The 23,230-nt window shown below is 43.2% G+C and overlaps 1 protein-coding gene across 4 annotated transcripts in view; it reads right to left on the minus strand.

The window, feature by feature from the left end:
* Nucleotides 1-16,599, minus strand: part of vwde (von Willebrand factor D and EGF domains) — a 30,646-nt gene extending 14,047 nt beyond the window's left edge. For all 4 annotated transcript variants that reach the window (XR_004213464.1, XM_031867544.1, XM_031867545.1 and 1 more), the window contains exons 1-17: nucleotides 16,318-16,599; nucleotides 13,695-13,885; nucleotides 12,099-12,330; nucleotides 10,694-10,768; nucleotides 8,923-9,152; nucleotides 8,519-8,608; nucleotides 7,773-7,917; nucleotides 7,476-7,690; nucleotides 7,272-7,345; nucleotides 6,790-7,063; nucleotides 6,310-6,506; nucleotides 4,976-5,820; nucleotides 4,540-4,676; nucleotides 3,556-3,720; nucleotides 2,860-2,964; nucleotides 2,255-2,369; nucleotides 754-1,010 (exon numbers count right to left, since the gene is read on the minus strand). Coding sequence is in view for 3 of the 4 variants with exons in the window: in XM_031867544.1 (XP_031723404.1) it covers nucleotides 754-1,010; nucleotides 2,255-2,369; nucleotides 2,860-2,964; nucleotides 3,556-3,720; nucleotides 4,540-4,676; nucleotides 4,976-5,820; nucleotides 6,310-6,506; nucleotides 6,790-7,063; nucleotides 7,272-7,345; nucleotides 7,476-7,690; nucleotides 7,773-7,917; nucleotides 8,519-8,608; nucleotides 8,923-9,152; nucleotides 10,694-10,768; nucleotides 12,099-12,330; nucleotides 13,695-13,885; nucleotides 16,318-16,393 (3,423 nt within the window). In the remaining variant the exon portion in view is untranslated. The remainder of the gene's footprint in view (nucleotides 1-753; nucleotides 1,011-2,254; nucleotides 2,370-2,859; nucleotides 2,965-3,555; nucleotides 3,721-4,539; nucleotides 4,677-4,975; nucleotides 5,821-6,309; nucleotides 6,507-6,789; nucleotides 7,064-7,271; nucleotides 7,346-7,475; nucleotides 7,691-7,772; nucleotides 7,918-8,518; nucleotides 8,609-8,922; nucleotides 9,153-10,693; nucleotides 10,769-12,098; nucleotides 12,331-13,694; nucleotides 13,886-16,317) is intronic.
* Nucleotides 16,600-23,230: the final 6,631 nt, after the last annotated feature.

The raw sequence follows: 23,230 nt of genomic DNA on the forward strand, positions 1-23,230 counted from the left end.
ACACACACACACACATATATACACACATATATACATACATACACACACACACATATATACACATATACATACATACACACACACACACACACATATATACACACATATATATATATACACATACATATATATATATACACACATACATATATGTATATACACACATATATACATATATATATACACACATATATGTATATACACACATATATACATATATATATACACACATATATACATATATATATACATATATATACATATATATACATATATATACATATATATATACATATATACATATACATACATATACATACATATACATATACATATACATATACATATACACATACACATACACATATACATATACACACATTAAGCTATAGAAAGGGGTAGGACCTTTGAAGTGCCTACTCCTTTGCGAACATACAATATTTATTTCTTAGTTTAGTTTATTTAGAATTAGCTGGACATGTTTATTGTTCATTTTAATGGTGATTCTTTTTTAGTTTTTCTTATTATTTGTTCCAAGTTTGAAATAAAATCCATCCATTTATAAAACCATTTATTTCTAACATCTAGACTACTTGAACTTAACTCTCCACTGTTAACTAACCCTAACTGTATTCTGTACCACCTCACAAACATACTCATACCTACCGTGTACGTAGTGGGTGTGAAGCTGTACGGTAAGGACTGCTCAGGTCACAATACGTCACACAAGAGAAACAACAAACCCAGCATCACCTGTACGGAGGCTCTGGTTTCAGCGTTACAGTCGTCCGTCACAGTAAACTGGAAAGTGTGCGTGTCTGTAGTTTCAGCTGAGGCCTTCCACATCAGCAGGCCGGCCGGAGACAGAGATGCGCCCTCGGGACCCGATGCCAGGGTGAAGAGCACCGCCGAGCCCTCGGGGTCCCGGGCTCGCAGCTGGTAGATGAAACTCTCTCCCTGGAAGGACCGGAGACCAAACGGCAACGACTGGAGCTCCGGAGGCTCGTTCTCTGATGTGAAACACGAAGGAGGGAGGGAGGGAGTGAGAGACTGGAGAATAAAGCCATGAGTGAGGCATGATGAGGTGACTGTGTGGAAAGTTCTCCTTCTGCAGACCCAATTTGTCTCACATTCAAACATTTTAAAACGTAAGAAGAAGACATCTTCTGACAGAGCTCAAACAGCACAATGGCTCAGCAGTTATCTTATGATTTTAGCTTATCATTAATGTATCTGTATCGGCTCATATTGGCCAAGCAATTACAAGAAATTGCAGTATAGAAAATGCAAACAAAAAGAGTAAAAAGATAAATTTTGTGAGACTATTTCAAATTTAAAAAAGGAATTTAATGTTCATAACGCGGCCTTTCTTACACCACACAGTGCTGAATGAAGCACCTTTATAATAGCTCCAATTTTTAGCTCCATTTTTATAGTCTTATTTTTCTCAACATAACATCAGCATATTTTTATGGTGTTTGTTGTTGTGGTTTATAGTATTTTCTGGCTTTATTCAAAGGGATCAGTGGAGAGTTTACTGGCAATGATATGAGAGAGAGGATGTGATGTGCATATTGTATGTGTCTGATTACTAATTTCATTTGATGCCAAGTGTTTATAATGGACGTTATTTGCTGTTTCTGATGTTAATCTTTCAACTGTGACATGACCCGCTCAGTGCACGTCCTGGTTGAAACATACAGATTTAAGGAATGCGTGAAAAATGTTTGTTCATGTTTAACTTTCAGGATTTTTTGACTCTAAAACATCAGCATCAGCCTTGAAAGTATAGATCAGACTCTACATTTCAATAAATAAATGAATCATTCATTGACTGCATGCCTGAAGAATTGATTTGTCAATAATCCGCAGCGCGTCCTGGTATCCTCATCAGTCAGACCAGTGATCTGACTTCAGTGAAGTTAACGCTACGTTTCCTCTGAGCGAAGCGGAGCACCGCTTGACCTACTTTCAGGTGAAGTCGGCCAGAAAGTGTAACAACGAGGTGAGCCGTCCTCGTATCAGCGCCGGGGGACTGAAAGCAAACTTCAATGGCTCCAATCTGCACAGAGCTGCTGACAAATGATCAAAACAGCCCGGAGCCACGACCAGCTGCAACACTCGGTGACGGCCGTCCCACAGCAGCTCTACTGCGACACATTCAAATCTTTTTTTTTTTTTTTTAATCTGACATCGTGTACGGTGTCGTCTAGACTCCCTGAGACAAACCAGGTGAGGGTGATAAAGTACGTACTCTCCGCTAGGGACCACGTGTGTTTGGACGAGTCTGGGCGACATGTGAGGCAAGGGCTGCTGGGATTGGACTCCCCCTCACTGTAACACAGGCTCTCAATGCTGCAGGTCTTCTCCTGGGAAGCAAAGACAATAAATAAAACAATTATGTTCAGTGTTTTATTTCTCTTTGAAACAAACCGCCTTTCATGACATAAAGCATGCTCAACCCTGACCCGCCTCAGTGAGGCACAAAGGCACAAATTTATTTAAAAATAACACTTTATCAAACAAAATAATCAAAATCTACATCCTCTAATCATAAATATGTAACTGATATCAAAAAATGAAGTAAAATAAAAACATGATTCTCTTGTTTTTCTATGTTTTATATTATTGTAAATTAATATTTAAAAAAACACGTTTTTTTAACCATGTTTTACCATTTTAATCTCCATTATGCCTTCTGATTGTACTTGTTTTTTTTAACTGTGTTGTTAATAAAATGGACCTGAACTGAGTGACAGACAGAAATAGACACAGTTAGAGGACGAAGGAAAGCTGGAGATACTGCTACTGTTGGATCTCTGTATTAAATGAACACCACTATGAAGAGAGCTGTCTCACCCTCAGGGTGCAGAGGACGTCGGTGTTGACGCTGCAGATCTGGCAGGCTCCGTCGTACATAGTCAGTACTTTGGCGTTACTGAAGCTGTAGCCGTCGTTGGAAACCTGCCATCAGCAGAAGCTTGATTACTGTGAATCACTGGGAAAGGGCATCACACAAATAAACTAAACCGTACAGCAGTGAGGTGAACTGCAGTCGCACACACTGGGTCAGTTTCCTTGAGGTGGACTATAGACACGATGCTGGACCTGTTTACCAAATCTAACTGCTGTGAAAAAGTATTCCTACACTTTGTTTCATCCACTTGGCAGTTTAGTACACAAATACATTTCCAATTTTTCACACTACTGAGTTAATTTCTTCTCCTAAACCACGTCAAGCTGGAGTCTGTGGACGCTTTCCACAACTGAAGCCAGCGTATAAAAATGAGCAAACATTCACATCTGTCAGCTTTTCATTACTTCAGTGCAGATTTACTGTATGATCTCATATTGGGAGATTTTGAGCTAATGAAATAACCTGCAAAATAATAATAGAATTGTCATGCTAATCCTTAGTTTCAAGAAGGATTGACGATGACGACAGAGGAAAGAAAGGAGGAATAAAAGCTTGAAGAGAGAAACCTGAGTAGGAGACCAGATCAAGTGGTCGGGATAGATCTTTTTACAGCAGGAATGGTTGGAGACGTGACTAACTTTGATCTGCCAGCGAGCCAGTGGTCGGTTTGTCTCTGTCTCCTGGTCCAGGCCTGCAGGAGCCCGGCTGTCCTCCAGGGGGAGCTGGCACTCCAGAGACGTCACATCCAGAAAGACGGCCAGGACGAACTGGGACTCGTCCAGAACCCAGTCCCCATCCTCGAACTGGACAAGAGACACCGAGGGAGAGAGGGAGAGAGGGTGCAAAAGAGAGAGAGCGAGAGAGAGACATGGACAAAATCTAAAAGACTCCCGCATTAACCACTTCACGCTTGTGCAGGTGCGTTACTCATCTGTACGAGTCAGACATGTTTTAAATAATAAGAAAAACTGTTTTCTTCAAGAATTGAAGGTAACACGAGGTGAGTAATTGATACACAAATGGTCCTTATTATTATTTGTGGCCTTTAAACAGTTGAGCTATAAGAACATTTTGAGCTACATCAGCTGTCTCACAGAGAATATCTGAAAAGGGATCAGAACGTTTATCAGAATCATGATTATACGGACTGACTCTTACCATCTACAATATCTACAATATCTTAGTCTGCAGTTTGCAGTTCCATGGCCAAAAAACTCAAGAAAGAATTGACAACTTCTAGGTAATCTGCAAACAAGGGGATTGTAATTGCAATTTTTACTTTTTCCAGTTGCCATTAATATACAGGTAGGTAGGTATAACTGCACACAGGCCCAGTGCAACAGACTTTCATGAGTCGTCCTTTGCAGTTTAGTTTGTTGTGTACTGAGGCAGTTGAATGAACTGACCAGGTTTTTCCCAACTCTGAAATTTGTAGCTGTTCCTCTGGTCTGGTGAGAACTGTATGCGCTCCCTCTACCTGTTCCCTCCCTTTCCTGTCAGCTATGCCCCTCCAAAATAGCACTGCAAGACATATCTCAACAAATCAAGATGACATGCCAAGATTAAACATAAATGGCTCCTACGGGAATAAAGAAACAGAACAAGAAGCAGAGACAAAGTACCTTTTCTTTTACAAACTCACACTTGAGCTCGTAGGAGTCCTTGAAGCCTTGACCGTGGACCTGGACGGTGGTGCAGTCTCCCTGTCGCACATCACACAGACCCTCCTTCTCCAGCTCGGTGATCTCTGGGATCTGGTCTTCACAACGTCAACGACAAAAAGAGCATTTTACTGTTCGTTGGTCAATTGAATGACATTATAAGTAGTTTTGCTTGTTTAATTTAACGCACTATGCGTTGTAGCTTTTGTTTTGTTTTGATATTGGTTTTCTTTAAGAGTTTGGGGTATTTTACAGTTGAAAAATACAGTTGTCATACAGTTGTCAGTGCTCGCTGACTATGGAATGGAAATTAAATTCTTTAGCACCTCAAACATATTTGGCATTTCTACCGATATGTCCGCAATAAGGGAATAGGAATGTTTATTTAGTATTTTACCAGAAAGCACACTGCAGTCATACGACCCAAATCCTGGGAAGCAGACGCAGCCCCACTCTGAGCACTGGCCGTTCCCGTTGCACAGATTGGGACACTTGAGGACAGCCAGAACATCCTGGTACTCCTTTTCTCTGCTCCTCTCCTCCGTTATCCTCCTCTCACACTCGTTTTCCAGCAGCGGTGCAGTTGCGTTCAGCCACGACTGCTCGTCCTTCAGCTGTAGGTCGGTGACGCACATAGCCGTCGCGCGGCTAATTATCCACTCCTCTAACAGGCGCCTGCAACCCAACGCGATGCTCGAGCCCGCCACGGCCTGCTGGCACTGAGTCCTGGCCTGCTGCTCGGTCAGACCAGAAGGTGTGGGCCACTTGAGGGAAGAGTCGGGTGGAACCACCGCTTCGTGGTCCTCTGGGAAAAAGTAGGTGAAGCCCTCCAGATCAGACTGGCTGAGGCTTTGGTGCGGAGAGTTGGAAACGTAACGGTGGGTCTGACGCTGGCTGTGAGCCGAGGTTGAAGCTCCGTCCCTGCGCGGCCGAGCATCACCACCTCGACCCCGGGTGTTGTGACTGGAGCGACCCGGAGGCAGCGGCTGTCCGACGCTTCCTTCGTCTTTGAGCAGCTCCACCGAGCCGATGTACTCCGCCGTGACGTCCAGAGTGGGGATGACACTAGTGAGGTGCACGTTGCCGTGATGGGAGCAGGTGGAGTCGGAGGAGGTGGCTGGTTGAGAGCGGGCTCTGGGGGATGTGAGGCGGGGCCCGGCCTGACAGCTGCAGTACTTGCGGGGGCTCAGTGCGCTCAGGTGGGACGGCACGGTGTCAAACAGGCTGCTGCCTGGAGGGAGCCTGACAGAGGAGAGGAGAGGAGAGGAGGAGATGTCAGGGAGGAGGAACCAGGGTCTGACAGGAGAGTCTTGATAGAGGGCCCTGTGCAAACGCAGTTGATATTGTCAATAGCAAAGTAAATTCCTTATATGTCCGTATCAAAAGGCCAATCAGAGTTCATCTGGCAGGATTAAAGTTTCTTTATCTCCATATGTCTGCATATCTCTGCTCCTAACAAGCACTACCAACATTTTTGTGTCAACTGACAGATACCTCACTCGTAAAAAAAGCACTGGGTTCCTGTCATTTCGCTAACTTATACTTCCTCGCGTCCCCCCTCGTGGAGGATCTTCCAATCCCTTAAATGCGCCTCGAGGAGACGAGGAGCTAGGAGAGAGAAGGCTTCCTATGCCGGAAGTCATTTATCAAGTGGCGTGATGTGTGAATGCCACACCTCCAAATTCAATCATTCTTCATGACCGGTTAGCATAAAGAAAAGCACCCACTGACCTCCATTCAGAGACGAAAGCCTGCAGGTGCTCCAGTGTGGCGCCCCCTGCTGAGTGAAAGTCGTTGTCCGTCCGTCCGTCGAAGGTCCCGCAGAGGCCCTCAGTGTGGCCCCGGTCTGAACTGGGAGCTCTCAGCGTCAGACTCATTCCCCAGTCGGACACGTCGGCGCGAACGAACGCTCCAGAAGAGAAGGTCATCTACGAACAGCCAAAGATTATCACATGAAGGTTGTTGGGGCTTTACGCAGGTTTTATAGTGTGTGATGTATGACAGTCATTGGTCTCATAATCAATTTAAATATTATTGTTTTTCCCCCAAAACATGCAATGATTTTGATTTTTGTATGTGTTGGTCAAGATATAATAAAGTAAATACTGTAATGATTTATGAACTATAAACTCTGTATAGAGAGTGTTTATTATAGAGAGTATAACTACATTAATTCAGCTGTATTGTCTCTAGACGGATGTCCTCGCTCACCGTGACTTTGCGTCCCTGGTAGGACTCGGTGATGCGGATGCCGCTCTTGCTCAGGTCTCTGTTCCTCACAGACAGGTGAGGTTTGGTCTCACCCATCTCCCTGTTGCACATGTCGAAAGCGATGACATCGCCGCCGTCCCTCGCCACGAAGCCGCACGCACACGAGGCGGCGTGCACCACGCTGCCGCACTCCCACTGACGAACGTGGACCTCGAACGGCCTCGCGACGCTCTTATAGAGGACAAAGGTGCCTACTTGGTAGTTGTCATAGTGCCTGAACATAAACAAAGACACATACTCATATTTGTTTGCCCTCCAGCCCTTCTAGTGTAGACCATTAGATATTGTCATGACAGAAAAAACATCATTCACTATGGACAATCTAAAATGACCACGCAAGATAAAATATGCTAAATTGCAGTTAAATATAGCACATTTTCTGGTACATATAAAGTATGTTTTCTGATGAACTGAATAAGTACCTGCCATCAAATGTGATGATGTGAGGATCAGTGAAGGAGTAGCAGTAAGCGGAGGAGACGTCTCTCACTGTTATCTGAAATGACAGTTTCATTCCTATTCAGATATGTAGTGGAGAACCAACTGTACATTCCAAACCTCTTGAATTAATAAACCATCAACAAAGTGTCATAAAATAACTGTTTATCAAATTTTAATCCGTTTACCTCAACTGGTTCTGGTAAGTACCCGTTCCAGAGAACATTCTGCGTGACGATGGATTTAACGGAGATCTGGGTTGTCCTGTTGCCATCTTTGACAAAGTCGGTGACGGGGCTGAAGTGGATCACAGCTCGGCTACAAACCCCGTCCCTACACGGGCCCCGGGACAGATCCACCACACAGGAGGACAGAGACAGATCTGCACCCAACACACCCTCATCTGTGACACAACAAGGAAGGAGGTGCTGTAAATGTTTTGTAAGCTGCACACGAGCTATGATGACTCAGCAGTGAGTCCTCACCTGTACTGCTTGTGCTGAGCTGCAGAGACAGAGTGCACTGCTCTGTGGAGGACGACTCCTCCAGACATGGGACAGGAACTGTGCTCTCCACCACCAGCTCATACAGCCTCCCATCCTCAGACACACTGCTCTGCTCTGGTCGTAGCTGCACATAACAGTCATAAAACTGGTGAGCCCCTCTATACATAGAGCCTTCATCACCATCGCATGACATTCAGAGGCAGAGAGAGGAACAAATAAACTCTTTAGCCAACAAGCTTTTGTGAGAGCATCAGCTTACAGGCTTAAAGAAAGAGGAAACTTCAAAATCTAAAGGAAATATACTGTAGTTTGAGATTGATTCATTTGTGATAAATGTTGACTGTCAGCAAGAAAGCATCATAATATAACTTTGGACACAGCCCGGCTAGCTTTCCCCCCCGCTTCCAGTCTTTATGCTAAGCTAAGCTAACATCCTCCTGGCTCTAGCTCCATACGCACAAATATGAGATTTGTATTAATCTTCTCTTGTAACTATCTGCGTGAAAGATAACTGCAGTAATTCCAAATTCTGAAATATTACTTTCAATATATCCAGTGAACCATATGCAGTCACTTATTCTTCGTTGAAGGTATACATACCTACATATAATTAAAACCTACAGACAGAACCACACGGACATGCATGCAGAAATATAGATCTGCTTAAACAATAGTCCCGCACTGTTCACTGAGAGACACCACACACATAAATAGTTATGATATACCATAATCCCAGCAAAGAACTCCTGACTTTGCACTGAAGCACCATGAACGGTGGGCGAGTCCAAGAAGAAGCTGGAGCTGGAGCAGTAAATCTGAGAGGGTCAGAGATTTGTTGAACAATTAACAAATATGAATTGTTTTGCCTACATTAAAGAGAGAGAGAGAGAGAGAGAAAGAGAAAGAGAAAGAGAGAGAGAGAGAGAGAAAGAGAGGTGTTCGTTTATTATATAACTTTCTCCCACCGGTCTGAAAACGTTCAAATATGAGAATATTTTCTCTTGGTTCATCTGTTTTTATTCCAATTATTATTATGGCTATAGGTGTGACATTGGTCCAGTATTGCCCCCCCCTTTATTCCACTAGAAGTAGAACTGATTGTGAAAATGAACTGGACTCTGCATCCCACCTTGTCCCCCAGACGGAGGTTGAAGCCGTCCAGTTCGATGTAGGCGGAGGTCTGGATGGTGGTCTCCCGTTTGAGCTCCTCCTTCCTGCCCTCAAGGGAGAGGCGGGACCAGGCCACCACGTAACCCAGGGAGCTGTTGGAGCTGCTCCCAAAGCTGCACCTCAGGTAGACGGAGGTTCCGGTCACCTCCGAGACAATCACTGGTGCAGATGGAGCGGGAGGCTGCTTTGCTGACGGGAGAGAAGCAGAAGGAGTGGGTAGATTAGTGGAGTCCAACACGTGTTTTAGATTAGATGATGTCTGTGCAATTAATTCTCTGCATGTTGGTAGTGTAGACACCAAAACAGAGGAGGAAAAGGAAGTCAACACAGCTGCTTTTGAGCCTTTATCAAAGGGCCAGTGTGTAGCTTTTAGGGGGACCGATTGTTTCATCTGAAAATAAGAATCGTTGTGTTTTTGTTAGCTTACAATGAGCCTTCATCTGCATCTGGAGCGGCTCCTCTTCACAGAACTGGCTGCCATGTTTCTACAGTAGCCCAGAACGGACAAACCTAACACTGACTCTAGAGAGGAGCTTTCACGTTTTCACGTCTGCCATCGTAGTTCTTCTACACGCTTGGCACACGGGAGAAGTTTCAGTCGGTTGCAATCTGCAACCTCACTGCTAGATGCGGCCAAATCGTACAGACTGGCCCTTTAAGAAATCAGGATCCTAAACTGTAAAATGATGTGGACATCTTGTCTCCATACATCTTGTACTTTTGATCTGGAGCTGTTTTTTTGGTTCAGGCAAGGACTATAACTTCCAAGTAATGGAAATCTTTGTGGCATCAGTTTGGGAAAGGCCTGTGCACAAATCCAGGTCCATAAAGAGCTTGACAGGCAACAGATCCCAGACCTCGACCCCAATCAGGTTCAGATATCTTGAGCAAAGTCTTCCAAGAAGAGAGGAGGCTGTTACAGCTGCATATAAATGCCCGTGGTTTTGGCATGAGATGTATAACTATCACATATGGATTTAACGTTAATCAGTCAACATCGTCTGCTCAGGTGTTCGTGTATTTTTGGCCACAATCTGCATTCAAATGTGAGCTCTAACCCAGGTGATATATTGTAATCTTTATACAGTGTGCTCAAAGTTGGGCAGGACCATTTCTTTACTTTTGTTTATTGCTACTATTAAATGAACATCTAGAAATATAATACTGTACTAACATTTGACTGGAAACTGCTGCTAATTTCCATTCCAGGTGGATTAAATGGCAAAACTCTGGGAAAGTAATAAAACTTCTTCTAAATTAACTTTGTCACGACTGGAAAATGAAGGAAATCTGTATGCAGAGGAAAGTAGCTTATACTGAGGAAAATAAATTTATTCGTGCGAGCAGTTTATCCAGAACATATTCAGCAGGGCCTGCTCTCTGAATACAAAAGTGGAAGAGAGAGCTTGGGAATTGTATTATCTAAAACAAGTTGTTGTTCAGAGGTATTTCATCTTTCTCTCATTAAACCTCGCGGCTCCTCTTCACCTCTACCAGCTTCCTAAAACCCGCCCTGGCGTAATTCACGACCCGGCTGAGGGCCGTCGCCATGGAGAGGAGGCCCAGCGGACGCCGGGGGGACACATGCTCAGCTCATTACGAGGAGCGGCGAGGGGGCCGACGGTGCATTCCTCACCACATGGCAACTCCCCGACCTCCCGATCGTCGCGGTGTTTGACCTAACACGAGGAGACAAGTGTAAGCCATAAACACAGCAGCGGGGTCCTCACTTTGACATGTTCCGTCCACGTTCACCCTGTCGGGGCCGCAGCTCAGCGACGCTGTGGGTGAAGTGTCCGACATCTCTGTTAAGACAGAGAGAAGAGCAACAACGGCACTCAATTACAAATCAACATTAATTGACATAATAGATGCTGTTACATGGAAGAGAAAGAGACAAGTGAGTTTGTCTCTGAAGCCTTGTTCAAACACCGTTCCCGGTGAACTACTGGGATAACCTCAAAAGGCACCGCTAGTGATTTTCACCATTCATGCACTTCATTCAGGGACATTTTCATCTTGCCATGCAGTACTTATGGATGCTTAACACCATAAAACTCAACAGAAGAAGAAGGAGATGGGGCAAGGCCTGATTTACGTACGCAGACTACAACGTCTCTTAATATTTTTAGGAACAACGTTCTTGTAATTGGCATAAACGGTGAACCCGTAAACGAGTTGGGATTAAAATAAGTCATCAGCGAAGTCTTGTGATCGGTTCGCTTGCTCCACGCACAGCAATGTTACTGCTTTCATTCACAACACAGTCCTGCCGGCTTTGTTCCCTGAAATGTTCTTAGGTCTTGAGGTGGGAAATTGGTGCTACAGGTTTACCCTGAATATTGATCCCATGCAGGAAGTGTCGACTACATGTGTGAATGTGGCCTAAAATCTTATCTACTTTAAAAGCGCCTTATGTCGAAAAGTGTTGATGTGTATCCTAGAAAGTATGGGATAGCCTCACATTCATTACTCGGTTGTAGTTTTGTTCTAAAGATTGACATTTGGGCACATTTGAACTTTTGTCTGGTGCATTCTCATGACATCCTCGTGTTCACATGAAGCAGATGTGAGCCGTCTGGAAGATGGCTAGCAAACATCTCCATTCGTCTTTTAGAGTCGTATAACAGGACACTTCAAACGCGTTCCAACCCACAGTTTAACTATGTTTATAAATCAGAACACATTGTATCTTCGACTGCAGGTTTCTATGGAAACTTCTGCTTTGAGCTTTATTATCATTTTACGCTCAAAAGTGAAACAAACTCTGAACTAAACTGGCCACACATTCATGTTATTGGTAATCGGTCATGCTGTAACGCTTAATACTGTGCTCTGAAGAGCTCTAATGTAGATGGTGTGTCAAGAAGTGTGACAGATTATTCATGTATTTCAATGCGTTATGAATATGAATGTAAAGTATTATAGATTTGGGTTTAAAAGAAAGTCACTGAGAGTTGAGGTATTTTTCAGAGATGCAAAACTCTAAATCTGTATTCAAGTTAAGCTGCAAGCAGCCTGGCTAATCCTGCTTCAGTGTAATTCAGTTTAGATTTTATAGCACATAGAAAACGGTTAACAGCATGTCGTTTAGAAAACATTATCACAAATATGGATCTTTCTGTTCTGACTTACCCTGAGCGCAGTATCCCATGCAGCCCTGCGTAGGCTGCAGCAGGTAAACATAGAAGTCTCCACAGTTGCGGACGGTGACCGGGATGCGGAACATGCAGCAGTCTTTGCTGATGCCCGGGAAGAGCTGCCAGGCGGCGCAGGCCGTCAACTGCCTCACCTCCAGGGGCCCCGGCAGCGAGTCACCCTCACCCAGGGACAGCCACACAGGAGCCTGAGTCCCACAGTGGTTCACCTGGATGTTTAGAGAGAGAGAGAAGAACAATAGGGAACACCATTTCACTGTCGTTTCCTCGCTATACTAAGGTTTGCTATTCTTAGCACCAGAAATGGGTAATAATTGCAGCTTTGCACCAAAGATGTCACCAACATGCTTAATAACGTTTAGCTTAAATAGCATACATCTGAAAATAGTACTTAAAGTTACTACAAGGAACATTTATTTTCTGTTGTTTTTGGCGTTCCAACGTTTACGAAAACAGTAGTGTTTCCGAGAACCTGAGTCCCTTTAGAAAACCTCTCATTTTACTGCAGCAGGGGTCTGACGCTCAATCCTAGTTCTGGTACTACCGTTCCTCCCTTCCCTCAAGCAGCCCAGCAATAAGGCCTGGGTCTTCAGCAGCATGGTGTTGGTGTTGGCTCCAAGCGGGAGCAGCGAGGCGAAGCTCTGCTCCTGGAGGAGGCGGAGGAAGAGGAGGAAGAGGAGGGGGAGACGCTGCTGCTGCTGCCGCCAGGAGCTGAGCTCTCCTCTTCCCTCCGGGGCTCCGACTGCCGGTTGAAGACTGCAGCGAAGCCGGATCTGGGTCAGTCTGCGGTGGACTGGACGCACCAGTCTGAGCTGAAGGAGTTTCTGGTGAACCTGCATGATTTCATCTGATTTTGCAGGGGAATCCCACCCGGTGGCACCGATGACAAGCATTAAGAATAACTATATTGATATAGACAATCTTGTTGCTGATGGTCTTGTTCACTGATAAAGGTCCTACAGAGGCATCAGTATCACATTGAGGCGGTTTCATAAGCAGTTAAAAGTTCCTCACAGTAACTTCAACACTTGATGTCACAGCTTAGTTTGATTAATCCAGCCATTTATCCGCCATCATTATAAAGACATTGCCTTATTATGTAACACATGTTCAGAGCGATCCTCTCTTCCTTCCACCGCCCACTCCTGTGGATATCTATCCCCCAGGGAGAGCAGCGATGCCCTGGGAAGACAGAGGGAGGCTGACACTTCAGATAGATCCTGCAGGCTCCACACAGCAGGACGCCTGCAGGAAATGAGGCCCATTCCTGCTCTCCTCATGCACTCTCTTTCATAAATATGTACTCACACACACTGATAACCGTGTCCACAAGTTCATATGTATACTTTTTTGTGAACTCAAGTTCAGAAAGAGACATGGGACATGCTTTCTGCAAAAGAAATTCCCAAATTAGTGAGACGGAAGTATCTCTCTCCAAAGCACCGGTGATGAAATTGTTTGCAGGGTGGCACAAAAGAACTGGAAAGGTCCTTTAAGACACATCAGCCAAAACCACAGACATTACCAAATACTCCCGACGGTTCATATTCTGTGTGACATGCAGATCATTTACCTCCACACACTGGGTGGGCATGCTGGCCGGCTTATCAAAGATCTGGAACTGGTACCAGCCCGGAGCGAGGGAGTGGTCACAGATGAAGTCCTGCAGGGCCGACTCCTGCAGCCAGCTGGAGCTGAAGGTGGTGCTGCGGTAGGGGTCCTGGAGGAAGGAGTGGCCGCCCGGCGCACACTCGGGAGGGGGCTCTGCAAGTCCAGCCAGAGAGACAACATGAGCACTGGATGGACACCAAGACTGTCAATACCAATCATCGAATATATGGACGGATGTCTGCGGGACAAAGAGTGAATTGTGGACGTCCTCCGTCCAGCTGGACTGTATTCAAGATAAACATGGCAAATTGAATTTCAAAGCGAGTAAAAAGGTCTGGTGCTGCTCAGTGTTGAGGTTTGCACACAGACCAGGAAATGCATGAGACAGACAGAGTTAGATTTGATCATTTACTGGATATGAATCATTTTGAGAAAAGACAAAACTGTCCTGTTACATCAAAGAGAAATATGACGTGAACAGGAAGAAGTAGAGCTGAACATAACACAAGCAGCAATTACAAAACCAGAAAATATTAAGATGACATGCAAATATATGGAAAATGTGTAACTCATTCTAGGAACAAATATCAACAATCAAAGCTCTCAACGTCATGTAAACAACTTCAGTTCCTTAAAAGCTCTGTTGACCGTCAATTCTATTCAATTTGTGGACGTCTCAAGCCAAACTAGGATGTGGGCCTGTACCCGGGGGTTTTATCGTCACTCCACGCTGGTGACAGTGATGTAAACAAAGGGAACAAGGGTGATGAAACAGAGGAGGGATTTCCTTTCACAACTTCACCTCCTTCAAAGATCCGTTTCAAAGGGAAAAATTCTAAATGTCTTGTTCAGCATTCGGTTATATTTAGTTACACCCTCTCGTGTCACTTCTGGTTGCACTTGAGGCTTCAAAACCGTAGTCCACAAACCAATGACTGACGTCAAAGTGACTACGTCCACTTCTAACATACAGTCTACTCGTCAAAGACCATCTGGCCAAACAAACGATGTTACCACCTCATGAAAATCCTCATCACGTGAAGTTCAAGAAAGTTGTGATGATGTTGCTCCACAAAAATAGCAGCCATCACCTCCTGCCATCAGTCAACTCTCAACACAACAGTTTCTATAGAAATTACATTTTACATGATGGAAAACCTGGAGCAGGTCCACGAGAGCTCAGTCTGGGTCTCAGTACTGACGATGGATGACAACAGCTCGGCTTCTTTTACAGAGACGCCTGAAAGGGAAACACCAGCCTGTTTCCAGACCTTTTTAAAAGAAATGGCTTGTCGTCTAATGACGACCAAGATTGTGAAATTAGGTGAGAGCAGAGAGGAAGAAAAAGATCCAAGCTGTAACCAGGAAGTTACTGACCGGCTTCTGTGCAGAAACCTGCAGCGACGTTTTCAGTCCCTGAGCAGAGAGGTCAAGTGTTAAGTGAAGTGAATTATTATTAATGGCTTTTCCCAGCAGGAAAGGTCAGCAGGCCAAAGGTCAAATGAGGACTCTTAAACACACTGTTTAAGTGCTCAGGGATCATTAGAGCGGACAATAAAATTAAACTGGAACATCTTTCAAACTTTTGCCGAGGAGGACGTCGATGCAACCTGTGGACACGACGCTGCAGGGTTCTGTTGTGAGTCGAACGGACAGAGCGACAGAGGTGGGACCAAATCCTAAACTTTGAGTTTCGAGTCATAATACGCTCTTCACCAAATGTAGAGTAATGATATAATACATTTCCATAAATCACGAATGTTTTTTAAAATGTAAAACACATTTGTTAAGACAAAAAGGAAAGTTCTGACATTATGCTGTTGTAGCTTAAAGCACTATTAACCACAACGGAATTAATTTAATTTTGACAAGTTTAAAGTCATCAGATTTGTCCACACCTCTGGTTAGCGGGACATAATGGTTCTTTAGTTATCTTAAAGTCAAGATCAGGAAAAGACCTCAGGTGACTAAAAAGAGGTCAAGAGAGAGAGAGAGAGAGAGAGAGAGAGAGAGAGGGAGGGAGAGAGAGAGGCTCCAGGTGTATAGTGTGTGACCATAGAAGTCGGGACATGATGATAAAAGCATAAAGGCCACAAAAGTGTGAGCGAAGATGAAGACCCCCGAGCTGTGAACCAAGAAGCTACCGGACGTTTGTTTCTGTGCCTGACCGGAGAGGTCAAGTGAAAGGTCAGCCACTGCACAGAGCTGCCAATAGACTCTCAACAGCTGGCCGCTTCAGTCCCGATCAGCTGGACAGGAACTCTGACATCCTGTCTGCTGTGTCACCACCATGTTGGGTGAAAGAATAAGAAAGAAACTCCGCCTCCCATGGCAGCACGAAGCTGCCCATGAGACTTGGAGGTATGTGGCCTTGGATGACAGTTACATGACGGATGAGAAGGTGTCAGCTTCTTTTTGGCAGAGGGACAAAAAAACTAGCAGAGGAATCTGAGCTCTTTGGTATACAGTGATTAAATATTAGTTTTAATACAATGTTTGTATATTTTTAAATATTTTACAAAGCACATAACAACAGTCAAACTCAAGAGTTTGTGATTTACATAAAGGGGGGGGGGTGAGCTTACCTGTTTGAGCGTGCATTACGTGAGGGAGTAAAAACGCAACGCACGGGAGCAGTTTAAAAACGCTTTCAAGTCTCATCGTCCTGCGGCGTCCAGCGCGCGAACCAAAACAGCGCGACCGAGCACCGGCACCGTTTATTACCGAAAGTCCTCTTCCGTCCGCTGGGAGCGACGAGGAGCGCAGCCGTCGTTTCCTTTTTATGCCAACTCGAAACCAACGCGAAGCGGGAGGAAGTCCGTCAGAGCCCCCTCTGGTCGGTGCGATCGAAGCGGCTGTCGGCTGAACCGAGGCGCCGGACTGCAGCGGAGGACCACAGACTGCAGGCTGCATCGTCGTCGTGCGTCAGGAGGGGCGTCGGAAGGTGCACCTTCTCTTGACCCGAAACCTCCGCACATCTGCCTCTGAGCTGCACGAGTCACTACTCCACCACTAGAGTTACTGCTGAAAGACTCAGCTCTCCTTCCGAAAGATCCACATGTGTTTTGATCTGAAAATAAGGCTGAAACAAACATTATCAATCCATTAATCGATTATTTGACGGCCATGAGAAAAATACTGAAACATGATCACGTGCACAGAGCCAGTGGTGAAATGATATGACTATACATTTACTCAAATGACATTTTTGAGTACTTTACTTGAGTAAAAAAAAAAAGACTAATATAATAATAATTATCTATTGTTTCAGCTCTAAACAGTACGCATACAACTACATACAACAACTAGCTATACACCAACAAAGCAAAAGAGAGGACTTATACCATTATACCATTAAAATAAAAGTCAGACATTGTCAATCAGACAAACACATACATGAATTCTGGACATTCAAAATATTGTGTGGCTCCTGATTCACTGTGAAAATAATATTTGACATAAAGTAAAAGTATCATTTTGACTATGAAGAACAGGATGTTTAGTGAAAGATGCATTTACATTTAAACTATGAACTGCAAAGTGCAAATTTGGCATTTATAATATTCTATATGCAGAGATTAACCAGAGCAAAGCAACATAAACCTAAATGACTTTATTTTGTAGGCTTCTGTTTTCTGTGTCACTTTGAAACATTACAGATTTGACACAACTTCATTAATTACTCTGGTCTGAATGGACTGAAGCCTGTAAAACTATCGGCATGTTTTCTCCATGTCCAAAGAAGGACAGGCAGACTGATGGTCTAATCATGGGAGTTCACAAGTGACATAAGTCAACACTCCAAACCACTAAAACAGATGGCCTACATGCTACATTTTTCATGGAGGCGGCCTCAGCCAACGAGTGGAACATTTGGATCAGACAGATAGTCATGGTCCTTTCCAAACTGCTCGTTTTCCATTCTCACGCTTTAACTGCAGCCGAGCGACTCAGATGTTAAGCTTCACTGGCGGGAGCTGAGGAGCTGGAGCTGATTATTCTGTCAAACACTTGAAACTGATCTCCTTAGAAGAGGAAATAAGAAACGCAGGAAGCAGTTTTATTATCCAAGCATTTTGGATAAAGTAATACTTTTTTTTTTTTTGCATTGGCTGGTTCATTCAGCGATGTTAGATGAAGAGTAGAAGAAGCAGGGAATAACATCTCGGCACTTTGGTGAGAGCTAAAAGGATAAATGAGAAGCTGCAGTTCTACAGTACACAGTCAAGTATAATCCAACAACTATTTTCATTATCAATTAATCTACAGATTATTTTCTTAATTAACTGATGACTCGTTTTGCCTAAAAAATGTAGTAAAAGAATGAAAAATGCCGACACCGAAAGTTGCACAGTTTACAATAAAAGAAAACTGAAAAAAGCGGGAAATACTCACATTTTAGGAGCTGCTATGCAAATATTTGGCATTTCTGCATTATTTTTTTAAATATTTTATTGAGATAGTTTTTCTGTTGATTGACTAAGTATATCAGCTCTACAATAATTCTCTATATCTCACTATCTCAGAGCTGTTTGAGCTGATTTTGTTTGTTCAAACAGAGAATTTAACTCTGAGGTAAGTAAACTCTACTGTAGTGTTGTTGTTGTTGTTTTTTTCTCAGGCTGATTATTTTGCAAACTCTCAGCAGGAGGACTAATTTTTAAATAAAGCGGACCTTTTAAGTAAACTTCGAAGTTTCAATGAAGTCAGGAAGACAATATTCTGTGATTAATTAATGACGAATAAACCTGTGGACGATCCTTCCTGCAGGTCTAGAGAGAACCAATGGGAAGCTGACAGCTGTGCAGGTCGTATACACACCGTCTTCTCCCGGTGCAACAAGGAGGTGCCTGGCTGTCTTGGGGAGACGCTCGGCTGTTGGACTCCCAGCCGGAGGAGGGACACAACCCCGCCCCCCTCGTAAATCTCCTGGACCATCAACCTGGAATAGCCATCAGGTAAAAAAACAAAACACTTTCTTCCCGTCTGCTCATGCCTCCTCTTACACAACCGGCAATTAAATCTCAATCGACCTCCCCGGATGGAAAACATCTGTAGTAGTACATGACATGAGTCCGCAGCCTTCAAGGTACATCCAGATAGAAAGCACATATTATACATTACATCATAACGTTCTAAAAGTCCAAACGAGAACTTTCCCACTTTTACCTTTTTGTCCTGCTCGCTGTTGTTTCTCGCTCCATCACCGGCATGAAAATAAAACAAAACATAAGTTGAAATGAATCATTCTGCTCAGGTCTCTGATTTACAGCCCACCTGAGGCTACTTGTGTTCAGTAAAGGGTGAAAGTGCTTTTTTTAAAGCTCTTTGAAAGTGATGGGCTTCCGTCCCGCCACTGTTAGAAACCCTGTGGAGGAGATTCAGACAACAACGTGTCATCATTCCTCGGCTTGTGTCTTGGCAACAACAGTGGTGGAAGAAGTGCTGAAGGTGCCTGCAAAAGTTAATGTCAATCATTCAGGTCGAGAAGCCAAATCACTCTTAAATCCCATCAAGAAAAAGTAAAGAAAGGTAAACAAATAGAAGTAAAAGTACTCCTGAAGAACAATATGTTTTGTTGTTTGGGTAAAACTTTCAAAAAATCTCAGTTTTGGCTTTTTTTTTTTTTTACATTTTCAGCTTTCTGATCAGCTGATGGAGGAAATAAATATGAAAGATGGAGCGAAGGAGGATGAAATGAAGGAAAGAAGTTAAACTGGCAGCATAGAGGGAAAGAAAAGATAGATAGAAAGACTGAGACAAAGTAACTTGTAACTTGAGCTCTGAGATGCAGTGATGCAGTATAAAGTCTAACCAAATGGAAATAGCGTGCTGCAGGGAGGACACATTTTTGACGAGTAACTGCAATCGCCAGATCACGTCTCGTGGACCGATGTTCTAGTGATGACGTTCAGTCATCTCATGCTCCACTTAAGACACGTAAAGGCTTTCAAATTCTCGAGGGAGATATTACTTAACGAAATAGAACAAAACGTTTAAATCTCTTTAGCTTGTGTCAGACCATATTTCAGGCATCTAAACAAAAACACATAAAAGAAAAAACTCTTGACTTTGAGACGAGGGAACCAGAAGAGCAAAAATGCTGACTCATTTCCGTGTTTAAGGGCTCATTCCTGCAGCGCTCTATACCCAAGTAGTAAAAGTGCCTCAGAACTTTGCAGTACTTCAGTACAGATGAATACCTAATTGTACTTTCCACAGATGACCTGTGAGAACTGCTGAGTGTGTTTGTTTTGCTGGAGGAGGTACTGCTTTGTGTTTAGTTACTGTAGAGGACAAGCGTGACCTCAGAGCAGCTGGGTCATGACACAAGCTATTTCTGCTCCCCCCCTTCCCTCTGAGATGTAGTGGACTAGAAGTATGAAGTTACATTAAATGGAAATACAAGTACCTCAAAAGTATACTTAGATAGATAAATGGATATATACTTTATTCATCCCCAGGGGGAAATTTGTATTTGTACTTAATTTGTACTTAAGGACAGTATTTGAGTAGGCTACATTTCAACTTTAAATGTCACTGCACTGAATGAAGACTTGTACTATTGTCTTTTCATGAAGTTTACATTGATGCGTTTCAGGTTTTGTGACTATTTTCTTGTTCTGGAAACAGGGAATCCATTTCGTTATGGAAGCTGAGGTGGATAAAGTTAAGAGAAAAGGTCCACAGTAAAAGTAAAAAAAACTGTCACTTCATCATAAAATTATACATTTCCTGATTTATGACATTTCATTACTTCTGCTCTGTCTGAGCCGACATGAAAGCAAAGAAGAGAAGGGCAGGAAGAGCTTCAGATGTGATGCGATGGCAGACACCGAATTTCAAACAACAGTAAAAACAGATGGAGGGAGACACATCGAGGGGCTCCTGTAATCGCTTCAGCCGAGCCACCGACTGCACAGTGGCTGTCAATGTCACTGGATGCAATGGAAGGAGGTTTTTTTTCCGGATACAGAGCCGAGCGGCCAGAAGTTTTAAGGAGAAGCCTCTGAAGGTGACAGCTCCTGGTTTTAAGAGGGGCGACGAGGTCGGCTCCTGTGAGGTCCCGGCTCGGGTTTCTTGTTGCCTTTGACCCCTCCTGTCAGCTGTCCCGAGTCGGTGCAAACAAAGCGACTGCTGCAACGACTGTCTGGACAAACTCTGCTGCATTCAGATCAGTGTTTGAGTAGGGGGAGCTCCTCTGCTCACTGCCTGCTTCTGGTAAATCACAGCTATGGCCTCTGAGGTGACTATAATGACTTATAACAATACAGTGACCGAGAGAGACCAAGCTTTGCTAACTAAATGATATGACTGTACTTTGATGAAACACATCAATGCTGGAGTTACAGGTACAGTGTGTAGCATTAAGGGGGTTCTATTGGAAGAAATGTATGATACTATCAATGAGCATGAAGGCTTTAGTGCACAATCACCTGCAAATAAGAATCTCTTTAGATTGAGCCCTTTATATCTCCATACGGAGCGGGTCCCCTTCTCAGAGCCGGCCGCCATGTTTCTACAGTAGCCCAGAAAGGACAAACCACACACTGTCTCTAGATAAGATCGTTCACGTTTTTGTGTTTTCGAATCTGTCGACGGCGCAAAGGCACAAAAATAGAAAAGACAGCGTTCTGATGAAGGGATGACTAGTTCTAAATCCCTATGATGGGTCATAAACAGCATCCGGAGACATTCTAAGAAGATGCACGTCTAACATATATTAAATCCAGCATAGAAAGAAAGGTTGATTCAACAACGCACCATCTTAAGATAAAGACGGAAAGGAGAATAGATACTGTTGTTGTATATATAGATATTTGGCCACTTGTGAGGTCAAATGTTTTAATACAAGCTAAGCTCCTCTCCAGACTCATTCACTGACTTTTCTTCGAGGTCTAGTCAGTAAAAATATCCGACAATATGTAGCGATTATAGACATTAAACAGAGTTCTGTTCCATGAATCTGGAATAAGCATCATCTCTGCATGCCAAGAACAGGGCTGCTGCTGGAGACTGTAGATACTGTGAGGATTCTGCTGGTGAAGTACTCTGAGTTTAGGAGGCTGTTCACCTCTCACCATGCACTGAGAATTACTCTCTTTGTCGTATTTTACCGTCTCTGCCTCAGTCTGAACTTTATAACTATATTATAGAAAAGGAAACAAAAGTAAAGTCTGCTCCTGTAAAATGAGTACTTTTCTCTGCCACTGCCTGAATGATATGCTGCCATCTAGTGGAAGTAACGTGACATTACACATTCATTCACAGGTTCTTCTGTTACACAGTGGTGGGAAATACCTTCCAACCAGTGGCGGCTGGTGGAAAATGTTTTGTTAACATTGTTTTTCGTACTTGGTCATGTAGTGTGGACTTAAGCACACGTTACATGCTTTCTGGTTTGAGAAAAGAATGACAGTTTGTAGAGTTGAGAAAAGAATAATTTACATACAGCGGGTCATGTTAGTGACACATGGATTAATGGAGTAAATAATTGAGAAATGTGGAGACACATCAAAACATAATGTTCTAAAAACAAGATGCAGGGTTTGTTGTGAAATGTATTATTAAGTAATGTATTAATTATGTTTTAAGTCTCTTGAGAATTATTATTATTTGATGCTCTCATCGACAGACATGTGAGTTAGTGTCTTGCTCAGCATTTACACATTAAAAGAGGAAAAGCTTTTTTATATCACGGTATTTACTATATTTCTATATATATATATATATATATATATATATATATATATATATATATATATTATACTATATATTTTGGTTACTGGTCAGCCAAGACAAGTTATTTGAACAACAATTATTTGACAATTTATAGACCAAACTATAATCAAGAAATCAAGAGAATAATGGGCAGATTATTTCAATCAATCAAAATGTGTACAACACATTTTAAAATACAACAACGGTTGCCCAAAGTTCTGCATACTGGATTATACTGGATTAATGAAAGTAAGTGACGTTAAAACCAAGACAAACTGATACAAATCACACGAAATTTATAGAATTGTTAATTGTCAGATAGACAAAAACAGCGATTTGAAGAACAATCCAAGCAACACCCTGGATTTCCATCACCGTGACGATGAAATCGAGTAAGAGATGGAGTAAGAGATGGAGTAAGAGATCTGGCCTCGTGAAGTTGTCCAAGATTAGTGTCCGCCCGTCACGCATTTCTGCACAGATGAAGACGAAAAGATGCCGTCAGTCGTTATTTTTGACTAAAACTGTGTCACACACAAGACAAATTCAATTCATGTGCACTCAAGTTTAAAGATAGATCGTTGACCTTCTTAATCCTTCTGAATTAACTGTAATTTATGTTCTTAAAGATTCTTTAGACGAACCAGTAAAAAGAAAGCTGCAATAATCTAAGCGGCTTGTATTAAAAGTATGTTTCAGCATTGTTGTTTTGAATTGCATTCGACAGCAGAGGTATTACTATCTTTTGGTATTTCAGTGTTTACATCCATTGTTCTT

This window comes from Anarrhichthys ocellatus, unplaced genomic scaffold (genome assembly GCF_004355925.1).
Source record: "Anarrhichthys ocellatus isolate YVR2014 unplaced genomic scaffold, GSC_Weel_1.0 scaffold39, whole genome shotgun sequence".
Classification (NCBI taxonomy): domain Eukaryota; kingdom Metazoa; phylum Chordata; class Actinopteri; order Perciformes; family Anarhichadidae; genus Anarrhichthys; species Anarrhichthys ocellatus.